This window comes from Abramis brama (genome assembly GCF_963993115.1).
Source record: "Abramis brama genome assembly, chromosome: 7".
NCBI lineage: Eukaryota > Metazoa > Chordata > Actinopteri > Cypriniformes > Leuciscidae > Abramis > Abramis brama.
This window is the reverse complement of record NC_139969.1, coordinates 21,016,164-21,032,282: the sequence shown is the minus strand read 5'-3', so window position 1 is coordinate 21,032,282 and position 16,119 is coordinate 21,016,164. Positions and strand designations below refer to the sequence as shown.

Genomic DNA, 16,119 nt, shown 5'->3' with positions numbered 1-16,119 from the left:
CAGGCACATCTGTGGTTGAGGTTAAGGCAACTGACGCAGATGATCCCACATATGGAAACAGTGCTAGAGTTGTGTACAGCATCCTTGAGGGACAACCCTATTTCTCAGTGGAACCAAAAACAGGTATGCAGAATTTACAAATTTTTATTTCTTTGCAATGTTGTCAGTAAAATATTCAGACACTAAAATGTTGAGATTTGAAGCTTATCCAGCAGCATCGTTCTCACCCGTCAATCTCTTTAGCTAAATAGTGTGCATTTTAAATCAGATTAATTAAAACACACACACACAAAAAAACTTCCTTTCCAGTGTAACTTGAGTAAGAAGTCTTCTCAAGGCATTGACGCGTTAACCACCAATTCCTGTAATGGAAATATGGAAACGTCAAGAGACCACTATTTTGATTGACTGACTTAAAGACAGAAAAAAGTTGATGGGACTTGTGATGAAGTTACTGCCGCACATTAGCAACTGATTACAGGGAATGAAATCCTTAATGTAATCAGCACTCTAGCTGTAACTGAGGTCATTTCCACATATGGACTCAATCAACTGGGTAAATTACAAACCTTGATTAAACTTTTTCTTCCTTTTCTTTTAAAGTGTACAGCTAATTTTAGAGACGCCACCACAACATGCGGGGGAAAATGAAGGCAGATATGGCAAATAGCAGTGGTTATTGATTAGGATTTATCATAGCTTTCTGTATGCAAAAAGGAAGTAGGTACTATTTAATCACTCTTGGTGTGCCAATAAATAATTCCAAAACTAACAATGACTTGGAGAGGAAATTGATTTACAGTCCTGCACTGGCTTCAGTGAATTTGACTCATCGATGAGAGATCCATTATGATATGGCTTAGCAAATCTGAAAAAGGTCCTTGCTGTTTAGATTACTAAATGGTAATCCTATTTTAATTGATGCACACTCCATATCCCTATAATACAGAAGGGAAGTGATCCATATTGTAATCTAGATGCTTTTTCATAGCTCTTTCAGGCCAGGAGGATGTTATCATTACACAGTACATCTCATGCATCAACACCCCCCATATTTCTTACATTTTAATCAACACTAGACAACAGGACGTTCAGTAAAACAGTTCAAACTTTTCTGTGCAGGCATTGTGAGGACAGCTCTGCCCAACATGGATCGAGAAGCACGGGACCAGTATCTTCTGGTAATCCAAGCCAAAGACATGGTTGGCCAAATGGGTGGACTCTCAGGCACCACTTCGGTGACGGTCACGCTGACGGATGTTAACGACAACCCGCCCCGCTTTTCACGGAGTATGATTCTACTACCAACTTAAAGCAAACGTGGACCTGATCCATCATTATCACATGCTGTCTCTCCATTTAAATTGCATGAGTGCAATCTGAGATGTTTAATAACTCAGGCTGATCTTGTATTATAGAGATCAAGCGCTCGCTGTAGTTGCTGTGTAATTATCAGGGAGATGATCTTCTTAATAGAACTGAACAATCTTCTTTTATAATAGAGGATTTTTTTAGATTATTGTCATAGTCATTTCTGGCCCTATTTTTAGCTGCACGATGCCTTCACCACCATCATTATGTGTCCGGGAAAGTGTAGAGCTCAGACTGTCCTCGTGCTTGCTATATCTATAGAGTGGCTTACCTGCTACGGAGCAGAGGGATACATTATTAGCTCAGACCGGCCCTAACAGCTGGGTGATAAGGAAGGAAAAAAGAGAAATAGCATCATCAATAACCTCTGTGTGTGGGTGTGTGTGTTTGCCGGGTCTCTTTTGCAGAATCCTATCAGTTTGCTGTGCCTGAATCCCTGCCTGTGGCGTCAGTGGTGGCCAAGATAAAAGCCTTGGATTCTGACATCGGACCAAGCGCTGAGATGGACTACAGAATTATAGAGGGCGACGGCCTTGGGGTGTTCAGGGTCGCACCAGACAATGATACCCAAGAAGGAGTCATAACTCTGCAGAAGGTAGGCCATAGACAGCCCAAACCTTATATGTACTTTCAGCCCCATTGCTATGATGGCAAATAAGGGAAGGCAATACATTTTTATGCCTGTGAAGGGAGTGCGATGAGAAAATGTGCAGACACTAACAACTACTGCTTTCATTTCCAATATAAGACCCCTTTGAATTCCTGACATTTCAGTAATTTACTCTGTGCCTGTCTGCAGAGTAGGAGCGCTGAAGAACTCTACGGTAGCATGCCCTAATGGTTAGCATCCTGTTGCTCTCACATCCATAATAATGAATTGCTGTTAGCAGCTGGTCATGACCCTTATCAAGACCTCCAACCCACCTACACTTGACTTCTGACATTTTGCTTATGGGCAAAACTATCCATTATGAATAACATTTATGATAGAATTCATCGTTGTTGTTGTTTTTTTACTTTTGTTTTATTTCTTTTTCAACATTTTTCGTTAAAAGATACTGCATATAGGAAGCATTTCGCTTTAAAACTAAGCATCGCAATTTAGATTTCCTGAAAAACAGACCGCAGGCAGTAAGGATCCATGACCAGACCTCACAAATTGTCATCCTGGCTACTGGTGTCCCCCAGGGCCATGTCCTCAGCCCTCTATTGTTCTCGCTGTTGACTCTAAGCTTGGTTGCCAGGCACCCCGGCAACCATATCATCAACTTTAGAGATGACACCGCAGTGCTTGGGCTCATCAATAACAATGATGAGATATCATGCAGAGAGGAGATGAAAGACCTAGAAAAATGTTGAGGAGTCAACAACCATCTCTTAATGTCAACAAGACAAAAGAGATAATTGTTGACTTCAGGAAATCAACAGTGTTTGGAAACTGCTCTTCCTCTCGCTGGAAGTCTCTACAGTGCAGGCTGCTCAGCATGTTACTTCCCCCAAGCAGTGTCTAAAGAAAGTCAGTAACAGCATGAAGGACAATACTTTGGCCTTCAGCTTTTTTGCCCTTCTTCATTCTGGGAAAAGCCTCGGGAGCATACACTCCTGAACCACTGTACCCGAGAACAGTTTCTTCCCAAAGGCGATCATGCTCCTCAACTTCTTTGACCCACCTTATGCCCCCCCCCCCCCACCCCCCCCCCCACCCCCCCTTGCTTGTGTACCATATGTTATAGAAATAAAAACTCAAACAGGGGAATTGTTTTTTGCAGCCATATCTTGAATTTGGGGGGGATTTTAATTTATTTTTTACTTTTACTAAAACCCCTTTACATTCTGACTGTACCCCGCACAGTGTAATGTGTTTTGCTTCTAGCATATATTGTATATATTTTTATACGGGTCAATGACGTGACACAAATTTGTTTTGAATATAACACTCTATTTTAGATTGTTCACAAATATCTCTATTATAAATATGTTTAAGTTAATAAAAACTTTTTTTCAGAAAGTATACAGCCAACATGAATACAAAGATAATCTGTCTGAAAACTTGTGTTTCAAACTCTGTATGTTGTATATACAGTGTTTTATATAGTTGCACTGTGGTTTCCAGGGAAACTGTGTAGGATAGAATTGACAATAAACTGACTCTGACTTCTCATTTTAAAGCTACATTTAAACGTTCACAAGTCCTGGATTTGGCTTTGTTGCACCCTCAGGGAAGTTATGTATTGTCAGTGATATGAAGGAGGCACGGAAGGTAGTTTTCAATGCGTTGCATATTACAGCAGACAGGAGTGATAAATGACTATATGAGAAAGTATTCCACAAGACATTTTCGGCATCATGTATCTCTGTCTTAAAATCAATGTACTGCTTTGACACTGTTCTTTTCTGTCCTGTCAATCGATAGCAATACTTAAATGAAATATGAGAGCTAAAAGGAGAGGATCAAAGGTTCTTGGATGCATTATATATGTACACACATCACATGGCTAGATTTCAAATCTGAACTCTTTTTTTTTTTTTTTGCCTGGATCCTTACCACATATTCTCTGTCCTTGTTTATAATTACAAAACTATCTCTTCAACACTTTCCCCCTCCCTCCTTTGTGCTCTTTACCTCAGAATCTTGACTTTGAAACAAAGTCAAGCTACACTCTGAAAATTGAGGCATCCAACAGGAACATAGACCCACGGTTCTTGTCTCAAGGACCGTTCAGTGATACGGCGATGGTGAGGCTGACTGTGGAGAATGTAGATGAGCCTCCTATCTTCTCCTCTCCACTCAGTAAAATGGTTGTCTCTGAAGCTGCTAAAGTGGGAACCATTATAGGGACCGTCTCTGCACTGGACCCGGACTCCACCAATAGTCCCATCAGGTAAGGCATGGCCTCATGGAATTACTTCACACCATAGTGATACTGGTTTTATGAAAGCAAGATTAAATCTTGAGACCGACTACAGCGTTTTATTAAAGCTTAAAGCTTTAATAAAAATATAAGACCTGATTTTCGTATTTAGATAATATCTAGATTGTCTTTAGCTGGATTGCATTCAACCCTTGCAGTGTAATATGTCTCTGGATAGAGATCAGTTCACACAAACCTGTGCAAAATGGCTTATGAAAAAATACATTCACTACCGTTCAAAAGTTAGGGGTCGGTAAATTTTTTATTTCGTTTTTGAAAAAAACATGAGCCTATGCTCACAAAGGCTGGATTTATTTGATAAAACATAACATACAGTAAAACAGTAATATTGTGAAAAATTGTTACATTTAAAAATAGTTTTTAAATGTTACAATTGTTTTTGTTTTTTTGATGGTAAAGCTGAATTTTCAGCATCATTACTCCAGTCTTCAGTGTCACAGAAACTTCAGAAATCTTTCTAATATGCTGATTTGCTACTCAAGGAACATTTATTATTATTATTATTATTATTATTATTATTATTATTAATTTAGAAAACACTTGTGCTGTTTAATTTTTTTGTAAAAAAAACAAGTTGACTTTTATCAGGATTCTTAGAAACTATAAGTTTATAGAACAGCATTTACTTGAAATATAAATATTTTGCCAAATATCTTTGCTGTCACTTTTGATCCATTTAGCACGTCCTTGCTGGATAAAGGGATGAATTTATTTATAAAAAATGAAATCTTACTGACCCAAAGACAACACATATGCAAGTCATTAGTGTCATCATTGTTGAATTAAAATATTTTGTTTATGTGGGAGTGGATGCAAATGTTGACTGTAAATGAGTTGTGGGACTCAGTTGTTTTGTGCTAAAATACAAACGCTCATAATTAAGTAGTTCTGTGCCTAAGAGCCAGTGAAAATAATGATTGCTGCTTGGGCTTGTAGCTATGGCTAAAGGGCATATCCATATCTATAGAATTAATTTAAAAGTCAAAGCTTGAAATTCATTAAAACTTTTTTCCCCAGGTATTCAATAGACAGAAACACAGACTTGGAGCGATTTTTCAACATTGAGTCATCAACAGGAGTCATCAGCACAGCTAAGCCATTAGACAGAGAAGCCAATGCTGTACATAACATCACCATCCTGGCTACTGAAAGCTGTAAGTAACCTCAAATTAATTTGTGCAATTATGGAGCTAATTTATATAGTTAATGTTATGGTTTGAAGGTCTTCTGTAAATTTGTGGATTGAAAGTAGTTATCTTTCTCGGCTGAAATAAAGAATGAAACACAAAATTATGATCTGTGAAAGAGGCCTGATTTATATAAATGTGCTACGGTGCTCCTTTTTATTATCGAACAATGTCTGTCAATTACAGAAACTGCTACTGCTAGATTTGTCCTTCATAACTGAGCTCTTCTAAACGTTTTATTGAAAGATACCCAACTCGCTTTCCTTTCGGTTTGAATTGTGGAGTGTTGAGCAGTTGCATTTTTATTTTATTTATTTATTTATTTTACAATCCTAAATTCTATTAGGAAGAAATCCTTCATAAAATTAAAGCCTTGAATTTCACAATGAATATCCCCTTATCCCAAGGCTGCCTCGGCTAACAGTTAGCACTTCTCTGGAGTGATCAGTATGTCCAACCATATCCTATGTGCATGTCGCGCCTCTCTGTCTTGCCGCACAGCAGATATAGCATAAGCGTTTAATCTATGCGAGTGCGCTCTGGCCAGGATGGGAACAGATGCTGCGCCACTGAGTTGACCGCTGTCCATTGGCACCTCCAGAATCCGTGTAGCTTGATCGAGTCTTGTCCTGATTGTAGCCGATGGGCTGAACTGCAGCTTCCTCTCCCACCTAACTTTTGATGCTGATTCCCACCATGACCTTCACTCAAGTGCATCTGTTTTCGCAGATCCCCTGCAGTCTTCGCACAGACAGCCATAACCATATTGACTTGAGTGATGGAGGGGAATAATATCCATCATGTGGTTACATTTTTAAACCATATCCATAAATGTGGACACACTTAACCAAAGTTTGCTGGTTTACCCTCATAGACAATCAGTCATTGTCAGAGGCACTCACTGTCTCTGAAATGGGTTTTGGCAGAGAAGATTGAAACGTCCTCTTCTATTTGTCTGTAAGAATGAGACAGAGGCTTGCTAGCTACCAAAAGGTAGCCTCAAAGTCCTTTGTCATAGTTTGGTAAGGTGTTAATGGCCTTGAAAATTTTGGATTTTGGAAAATGGATATTTTAGATTCTAATGGCAGTCATATTTGAAAGGGACATTCAGGATAAAGTTGCTTCGTATGCAAGAATCTCTTTGAAGTTCTTGTAAAATTACTATAAATGTGACCACACAATCTATGTTAATGTGCAATATTCTACGTCAGTTACCGCAAACAGCCTTCATTTAGGAGAATTGACTATATTACAGAACTGTTTATTCTGATAATTATTACCAGGGACATTGTGATATTTAGTTTTTCTGCAATGTTTATTGCTATATAGAAAAAAAGAATTAATAATTGTATAATGATTTGGATGTTTTATTTATTTAAAAAAAATAAAAAAATAATTGTATATGGGGGGTGCATCAGCATATAAAATAAAAATAATTTAAGCTGAAAAATGACTTTTTCCAGCGTAGGATTTCCATTTTTCACTTTAGACGATGGCAATGTTAATCTTTAAAAACAGTAATTTAATAGCACTGTAACGACTGTAATGAATAACGACGTAATGATTTTAGCTAATTTAGTTGACTGACTTATCAGACATTTTTCAGTTATTTGCCATAACATGAAAATAATCATTGGCTTATCGGGATTGACCACACTTTTAATACATACTTGCTATTAGTTTACAACATTGTTACCTGGCATAAGCTCAGGAATTATTCTAAATGTATTTCTCAAGTAATCACAAATGACTGAGAAGGTCTTGAAAAAAATCATGGAAATTCATTGGTCAAAAAAGTGTGGCTCTATTACATGTGACTGCACTTAACATGGCGAATTATGAGCCTGTCCAGGGGCGTCAGTTGTGACATTATAGTCACCGCCACGACAATGTGCTTAACAGCCACTGTCCGTGCCATCGGCGCTGAGGTAACTTATCACCCGTTTTATTGTTTAGAGCATTGTAAAGCCAGCTACGATACGTATGCAGCGATGGCAGTCTGCCTGGATTTAATTCATGGTAGATCCCTCATCCTCTAAAAAGTCAAATTAATAAATGAATTAGCTCAAACTGCACATCGTTTCTCTCTTCCCGCGTGCAACTCAGCATGTTTCCTGCAGGTGTGTACGGGACGGAGGCAGATGGGCTCTATATATCTTGGGCTGAAGATAGTGGGAGGCATGAGTCATATATTTACTAGCGTGGTTTTGTTGGGATATGCGTTTTCCCTAAACCAGAGCAGCGTTTGTATTAGACAGTTAGGCTGAATTCTGCTAGCCACGTAAAGAGTCAAGCTAGTGTGTTGCGTACAATAAATCACTGTGTTTTCAATGGAAATCAACTCCGAATGAGCCAGCATATTTCCAGCCCACTGCTGCTGTGTTCACACCTGCAGAATAGATTTATTTTTGCTCTCCATCAACTCATTTGGCTGAAGATCATGACCGCGTTTTGTCCTCATCGATGCCCCCCAATATCATCACCGGTGCCAAAATTATGGAAATCTCATAATACAGGACAGCTTGCAAAAACGCATGGAGATTTTGTCGATTAGCACACAACTGAAATGCTCTTAATTGGTTTTGTTGTGCATTGTGAGCATGCAACGAATGTGAGTATGTACAAGCAAACAGCAGTCAGCCCGCTCAAAGAATACTAGCAGCTGTGTCTGTTCTGGTTGACTAGCGGCAGTTTGCCCTCAACAGGTGTTTGCTATTGGCTTGTGCTTAAGTGCCAATACCATTTGGGATATCTACATTCATAGTTACACAACAAAAAATAACCCAACGCCCTTGTGCAGTCTGTTAATTTGTTGATTGCCAAGTCCAGCACGCCTGATGGTTGAAAGTATCACCTTATTTGCTAAAAGTAGAATGAAAACTTGACTCAGATGTGCACAGGGCTTAACGTTCAAACCATTCATGTATGTACCCGAGTCGTACCAGAAAAGGCCCTTTACGTTGATAAATGGGATGATGTTGCAACTGGCCTGTATATTTTGACAGCTCATATTTGATTCAAACTCACATAAAATTCTATTGCGTGTATTGCAGCAGTAAATTTCCTGGAGTCTTTTTTTCATAGCACTCATGGGAGAAGTGAGCAACAAAAAAACCCAGCAGCTAATCCCTATTTCAGTTTGCTGTATTGCATAAATCGCAGTGACTATCATGTCTTAAGATAAGATTTACTCCTCAGTGCGGCTTTGTCGCTTTTGTACCTCTGTATACAAAGGGTCAAATTGTTAATGTAACTCAGCTTCAAATATAAATGTTTGTTTCTCTGGATAAAATGGGCCAAGTGAACAAAGTTTAGGCAGCCGCAGTAGGAGAACTACATTTGCAATCGCTTGTAAGAACATCAATGGGAATATTTAAGTGGAGCCTTTAAAAGAAAGTTCAGGAGGAGAATGTTCATCTCATCCTGTCAATCTCAACATAAGTGTAGCTAAATGGCTACTTGGCACAGTCTGCTTCAGGATCCCCTCACAAACTCTTATACACTGATACATAATGAATTTACATCATAATTATACGTAATGTGTTTTATACTATTCATTTTAGCCTTTTTTTATTTTTACAACACTTTTTTTGTGAAGTATTTTCATAACGATGATTTAAAGCCCCCAGTGAATAAACTAATGGTGACTATGGCCAGAAAGATGGCAAGGCACATATTTAAATAAATGCGACCCATTAAGAAATGTAACCCATTTAAATAAATGAAACATATTGAAATAAATGTGTTGGTGTCCTCATGTTTTTTCATCTGTTAGCCTGTTCATGCATGCATATTTTTCTCTGTGATTTCAGTGGATCCGTCGCAGGTGGGGAAAGGAGTGGCACTGATCACAGTGATGGACATTAATGACAATGCACCAGTCTTTGCCATAGAGTATGAGACTTTCCTGTGTGAAAACGTTGGCCCAGGACAGGTATTGTGGCTCTTGATTCTTCAACAGAAAGGCTTTCATATCAAATGTGATTTCAATAGTCGTATAGTGCAATTAAACAAAGAAATCTTCCCTGATACTACACAAATTAATTGTGCACTATTACTGTTGGAAGCAACTAATAAATGAGAAAAGAGATTATGTGCTGCATTGCAGTGCAGCTTAAAGGAATAGTTCACCCAAAAATGAAAATTCTGTAATCATTTACTCACCCTCATGTTGTTCCAAACCTGACTGAGTTTCTTTTTTTTTCTCAAAAAGAGAATTTTGAAGAATGTTGGTAATCAAACACCCATTTATGGCACCCATTGACATCCGTAGTATTTTTTTTTCCTACTATGGAAGTCAATGGGTTCCGTCAACTGTTCTTTAAAAAAATCTTCTTTTGTGTTCAACAGAAGAAAGAAACTCAAAAATATTGCTTTTCATTAGTTTATATTTTTTATGTAACTTAACCAGAAAGAATCTGGACCTTAGTGCTGATCAGTAGCCAGTAAAGAACAGCGAGAACCACAGATGGACAAAATGATAACAACAGGATTCTAGTGACTTTCTGCTGCAGATCACTCTAATCAGGGGATCAAAACATTGTGCGCTCATGCAGAAAAAGCTTTACACTGATGCAAATGAGACAGAGGTGACTGTGGCATGAAATTGGTTTGTTGGGGAGCGTGGCATTGTCAAGTAGCCAAATGTGAGGTCCTGCTGCAGGCAATTGCTGAACACAAACACAAGCAAACCAACGGATTCCTCTTTTTTCGAGTCAGCAACATACCCTGATTCAAACATTCATATTCCTATGTTTGTCAGAACATCATTACTAAGATAAATGTGGTATAAAGGGCATTATGAATGCCACATACTAAATGCATGGAGAAAACATTCTGGACCTTTGTTCTGTCCAAATGGGAATGATAAAAGCCGCTGACAAATTTTGTGACTTGATTCACCATTGATCTAGAAAAGCGCTGGGTAATGTCAGAGGACTAACACCAGTGGTGAAAACAAGACTGATTCTACAATCAACTAGAGACACCTTTCCTATATATAAATAGTCGAAAAAAGCAAGCTTCCATAGAAACCCCACTTAGTAATTGTAATTGTTTCATTTAAATCTCAGAAAGATGGTGTATATTTAGAGGAGAGTTAATGGTCAAGCATTTGAAGAGGTGTTTGAAATTCTTACTCATTTAATTACGATATTGGTTTTATTAGTGTATCACAAAATGACTTGATCTGATCAGTTCTTTTGGGAGTAGTGAAAGAATACTGAAGGATGTTTTTCTTTTTCTTAAGAAAAAATAATCCCTCCCACAAGAGCTCTCAAAACAAAGAGAGAACAGAACAAGGCTACAGGGTTTACTGAGCATGAGATACAATCCCCTGTAGTGGCATGATTGTCTGGGCCATAACAATTAGTCCTGGCCTGCTTGTGTCCCAGAGTCACAGGGAACTGTGTTTGTTTTGCCTAAATGAAAAGGTGCTGGTGGGCTCTTTTCACAAATGCTATCGTAGCCTTGAAACGCATTACCTAAGTCCCCCAAGAACACTCTCCATGTGTTTTGGACACCTCAGACTTCTATCACTTCTAACTTTCAGAGCTCTCTCTCATATTAGAGGCTAAATTACTTTCCTGCCTCTCCGAGGAACAGTAGAACGGTCTCTCTTTCTCCGAGTAGAGATGAAAGCGTCTGTGTGTTTTCATAATGATTTAGTTTCCCCTGTGATTCATGTTCACTTCCATATCTTCAGCCATGGGAGCACTTGAGCGATGCAGCAGTGATAGTCAAATGCTGTCTTGATTGCACGGATCTCTCCTGTGATTCTTGGCACGAGGACTCTGTCCTTATCACGGCCCTTAAAACGCTGTACCTGCAGAACAGAGGCTCTCAGACATCCTGGAGTGCTTTTGGAGACCAAATCTGAAAGTCAAAGCCTTTGAATTAGGCATTCTGGAGCTGTTAGATGAAGAATTTTGATCAGACAGAATGTTTGCCGTGAGGGACAGTATCATCAACAAACAGTGATGGCACTTTTACATTCTTTGTCACTTCAGTGCCTTGCAAAATAGTCTCAAATGCTGTTTTTCTATTTGCGTCTATGGTGAAATAGGCTCTTTTTCAGCCAGCTTTCGCGCTTGCTGTTAAATTATCTTTGAGTGTATCTCCACTTTATTGTTTTCGTACACCTCATCTGCACATTTGTAAATTTAGAGCTTCACACCTGCTCCATCAAGAAGCCAGCCCCTCTGAAAGAGACTGTATGGAGCTCTTGAATTTAAATTCAGTATTGCCTGGAGGAAGAATGAAGTGTTGCATATAGTTGTATGGTAATGCTGTTGCCAGGTTCATGAGCAAATTAAACCAGGTTTGAGTGCACATTTAATTCTTTCACTTTTTTCTTATGTACTCAGAGAGCTAGATTGTGGAAAAAGTACATTATTTCAAAATGAGGGATGTCGAATGACCAGTCGAAGTCCTGTATGATTAGGCTGGTTTTGTGTTTGATTCCGCTCAGACGTAAGATGTGTTCTTGTGTTAAAAATAAACTACAGTAGTGCAATGTAACAAACCAGAATGCAGATTCATTTGCACTGTTTTTATCTTGATACATCGTCATAAAAAAATTAAACGCTCACTGCAAGACATTAAAAAATTATGCAAGCCAGGCTCTAGTCTTTCCTTCTTTAAAACCAGAAGTTAGTTTGAATGATTGGTGACTGGATTATTTAAATCTTTATTTATTTCTTTTCTTTTTTTTTTTTAAACATTGTTAGTACATTGTTAATATCTTATTTTCATCAGCAATATTGTTTAATTAGCACATTTTTGTTTCATCTTTGCTATTGTTGACAATCAGTTCTATTAACAATGAAAGCTTGGCCTTTAAAAAATTCAAAAATTCAAAAAAATGCATGAAAAATCTAGATAAAGGTGATCATAATCACCCATCTCCAATGTATGTGATACGAGAGGGAATTTTCCCCATCATTGCATTCGAGGCTAAAACAGATGGCTTGTTGAAAAGGGTCCCCAGATCCCCATCCAACAAGTGCTTGTAATGGGGTCACATGCACCAAACGTATGTCTTCACCTTCGCTTCCCAGCGCAAAGCTCTTTTCTCTGTGCCCTTGGTTTCTCTTTTGTTCCTAATATGCCTTTTTGAATTTAATAGAAGCTTAATATGAATTGAAGCTTCGGTCTCTAAATGAGCCAGATGATTTGTTACAGGTGATTTAGCAGATTAGATTATGAGGAGTGAGTGTTTTTTTTTTTTTTTTTTTATCTCTTTAAGGTCGTCTATATTCTGTCTTGTTTCTTTATGCCTCAGAGACACGGTCGGTCTGCAGTGGCAGGCTGACAGACTGGTGTTTTAAAGCGCTTGTGACTGCTAACTCTTCACGGGCGGTCTTACCACTTTTACCCCTCTTTAAAACCAGGTGGCACAGGGGAGATTCCTTGCCCTCCAGCCATTTTTACATGTACTGTGAAAGGAGCTTAAATCACCCATTTTATTTTCATACTGTATATGCACTTCTTGGCTATACAAGAGCTATTTTGTGTTTTTGCAGTATTATTCTTAAAAAAATTTTTTATTGACTTTTCTCCTTGGTCAAATGCAAAATCAGGTTTTGTTTAAGCTGTTCTGCCTTGGCAAGATGTTCTTATTCATTTTGAATGAACCCGTTGCATCAATGATTTTATCAATACACTTTGCATTCGCCTTAATGGACTATCTGAAATTAAATTTGTCACAGTTTACTGTAATCAGCGCTTGGTGCTGAGGGAACATCCTGTGCTGCTTGTGTCATTTATGCAGGATTTTAATAGTGCAAGGTTTTAAAAATATTTACAGATAAATGATAAATCCGTCAGAGTTCCCATTGCCAAATACTCACTTAGCGTAAATGTGGGGAAGGGGTCTTAAATAAAAATAAATGAGTGGAGTAGTAAAGTGCTGAAAACTCTAGGTTAGCACAAGGTCATATTCCTCGGACGAACAAGGAAAAGATACAGAAGAGTCTGTTAGCCGCAGCTCCGCTGCATTCGGCCTGTGTGTGAGGTTTTAGGAGATTTTTCAAGCAGATTGAGTTTGTGCTGACTCCAGCCTGACACAAGGGAAGAGCTGTGCACAGTATTTAACCCAGCCAAAGCCCACAGATTAGGCCACAACAGTGTGTCAGGAGAATCTTCTTAGCGTACCACCTGATGGGTCACCCTGATATTCATCTCTAAAACGCAGCACTTTGCCCAGCTTTAGAGGGGTTTCGGTCCAGATTTAGACTGGGATGGCCCTCTACTTTGCTAAATCCCTGGATACCGTATGAGCGCCATCTCTCACAGATAGCTTACTGGCTTCGCTTATCCTCCTGATGGTGTTTTCAGTGTGATTTAAACTTGTGAATTGTGTATTTGTTTCTTCCAAGTTCACCACCTTGAATTCAGCTGATGGCTGAAATTTGTTGTGTGGTGTTACATGAAAAAAGAGCTGCTGATTTAACATGTTATATTAGTTAATTAATTTGGTAACACTTTACAATAAGGTTTCATTTGTTAACATTAGTTAATTTATTAACTAACATGAGCAATACATGTTACTGTATTTGCTAATTTTTGTCAACAAATGTTAACTAATGAAACCTTATTGTAAAGTGTTACCATTTGTGCGGAGGTTACCATCATGCCTTGAGGTTAATATTTAAAAGATTAACTGTTAATTGTCTTAATATGTGGCTGTCATGGCGAGAGATGCTGAGTGATAGATATTAGATCATTTGACGGATTCAGTTTGATTACGTTAGGTTACATCAACAAATACAATAATGGTCAGGCCAGTTAGATATGACTGCTTGAAGAAGCCACATTGTATCCACTTTGTACAGTGTTTGTTCAGTTATATGGAAACAAAATATACATTGACTATTAATTACATTGTAATACATTGTAATGTAATATACATTGACAATCAATTATTCATTACATAATTAATTGATTTATTCAGTGCTTCAACTTGCCACAAAAATGTAATGTCTGAAATGATCTTCCTTATGGTGCCTTACTAAGGAAATATTTTAATTAATTTTTTTTTAACTAATTAATCAACTCATCAATTAAATAAGTCCATTCATGAAATATTCAGGTTTATCTGTAATCTGAAACATTCATTGTTATTGTGACAATGCAGTGTTTTGAGCGAGAGAGCTGTGGATGATTTTGTCTGTAGTGAGGCAATAACAGCGGTATTCATCTTCCTGTTCTTTACTCCTTCTTCAACACTATCTTAGGTCATTGAAACAGTAAGTGCAGTGGATAAAGATGAACCACCCAGCGGGCATCGCTTCTTCTTCTCCCTCACTGCAGAGACAGCTGGGAACATGAACTTCACCCTTCGAGACAATAAAGGTGCGTAATTTCATTAAGACAGTTTATGGCGAATCCTTGAATCTCAGCTCTTATTCCTAAGACAGAAAAGGTTTCGTTTTATCTATTCATAGGAGTCATTTTTTCACTTTTCACATGATATCATATATGTCTCTTTCTCTCTTTTTCTCTCTGCAGACAATACCGCTTCTGTTCTAACTAAGCGGAGTGGTTTTCAGAGGAGGGAGCAGGCTATGTATCGGCTGCCAGTGTTGATAGTGGACAGCGGGTCCCCTGCCCTCAGCAGCACTAACACGCTGTCTATTAGAGTGTGTGACTGTGACCCTGATGGGACGCCCCAGTCATGTGGCACAGAGGCCTTCATGCTGTCAGCTGGACTCAGCACCGGAGCTCTCATCGCCATCCTGGCCTGCATCATCACCCTGCTTGGTAGGAAATACATTTATACCTCCTGAGCACATAACGCAATGGTTAAATAAGCCTGTTTAATGAAACAAACTGACTTTGACAAAGTGCTGCTTTTCTTTGTTTCTTGCTGATCATTTCCCTTTCTTGAATAACATATAGACCCGCCTCAAACTCCCGCCAATGATTTAACCAGTGTTGTTGTGTCCGGCTGTTTGGGATGATCAAATCAACACACAAATGGCTTATTATGAAACAACATTTAGCTTTTGTAATGTACATTTTTTCAGAGTGAAACAAAATATTCTGCTGGAAATTTGAAGAAAAGGTTTCAGAGTCTGAGAAAGTTACATTTTGAAAATACACTACTGTTCAAATGTTTGGTGTAAGTTTCTTTTTTGTTTTGTTTTTAAGAAATTATTCAGCAAGGATACATTAAATTAATCAAAAGTGACAGTAAAGACATTTACATTGTTGCAAACTATTTTTAAATAGTTTCAAATATATTATTATTTCAAATAAATGCTGTATATTAGAATGATTTCTGAAGGATCGTGTGCCACTGAAGACTGGAGTAACAGCTTTGCCATCACAGAAATAAATGACATTTTAAAATAAATATATTAAATAATTTTGCATAATATTACAATTTTTACTTTCAATTAACATTTATAAAATTGTACCTACTCCAAACATTTGAACAGTAGTGTATTTTGTATTTATTTTTTGATAAATCATGTCCAAGGACCAGGGCCATTTTATTATTTATTTATTATTTATGAATAGCATTTGATTTCAAAATATTTTGATTTCATGATGTCTTTAAGAGAAAACTAATGTTAAGGTATCCGCATTTAAAAATGTCAGAGAGCTTTGTGAATGCAGCTTCC

The 16,119-nt window shown here is 38.0% G+C and overlaps 1 protein-coding gene across 1 annotated transcript in view; it reads left to right on the top strand.

Annotated features, from left to right (window-relative positions):
* Positions 1 to 16,119, top strand: part of cdh7a (cadherin 7a) — a 58,371-nt gene that overhangs the window by 27,698 nt on the left and 14,554 nt on the right. Inside the window, exons 4-11 of the mRNA XM_084118876.1 lie at positions 4 to 123; positions 1,123 to 1,290; positions 1,779 to 1,966; positions 4,000 to 4,253; positions 5,322 to 5,458; positions 9,304 to 9,425; positions 14,728 to 14,845; positions 15,002 to 15,253. Of these exons, the coding sequence (XP_083975002.1) occupies positions 4 to 123; positions 1,123 to 1,290; positions 1,779 to 1,966; positions 4,000 to 4,253; positions 5,322 to 5,458; positions 9,304 to 9,425; positions 14,728 to 14,845; positions 15,002 to 15,253 (1,359 nt within the window). The remainder of the gene's footprint in view (positions 1 to 3; positions 124 to 1,122; positions 1,291 to 1,778; positions 1,967 to 3,999; positions 4,254 to 5,321; positions 5,459 to 9,303; positions 9,426 to 14,727; positions 14,846 to 15,001; positions 15,254 to 16,119) is intronic.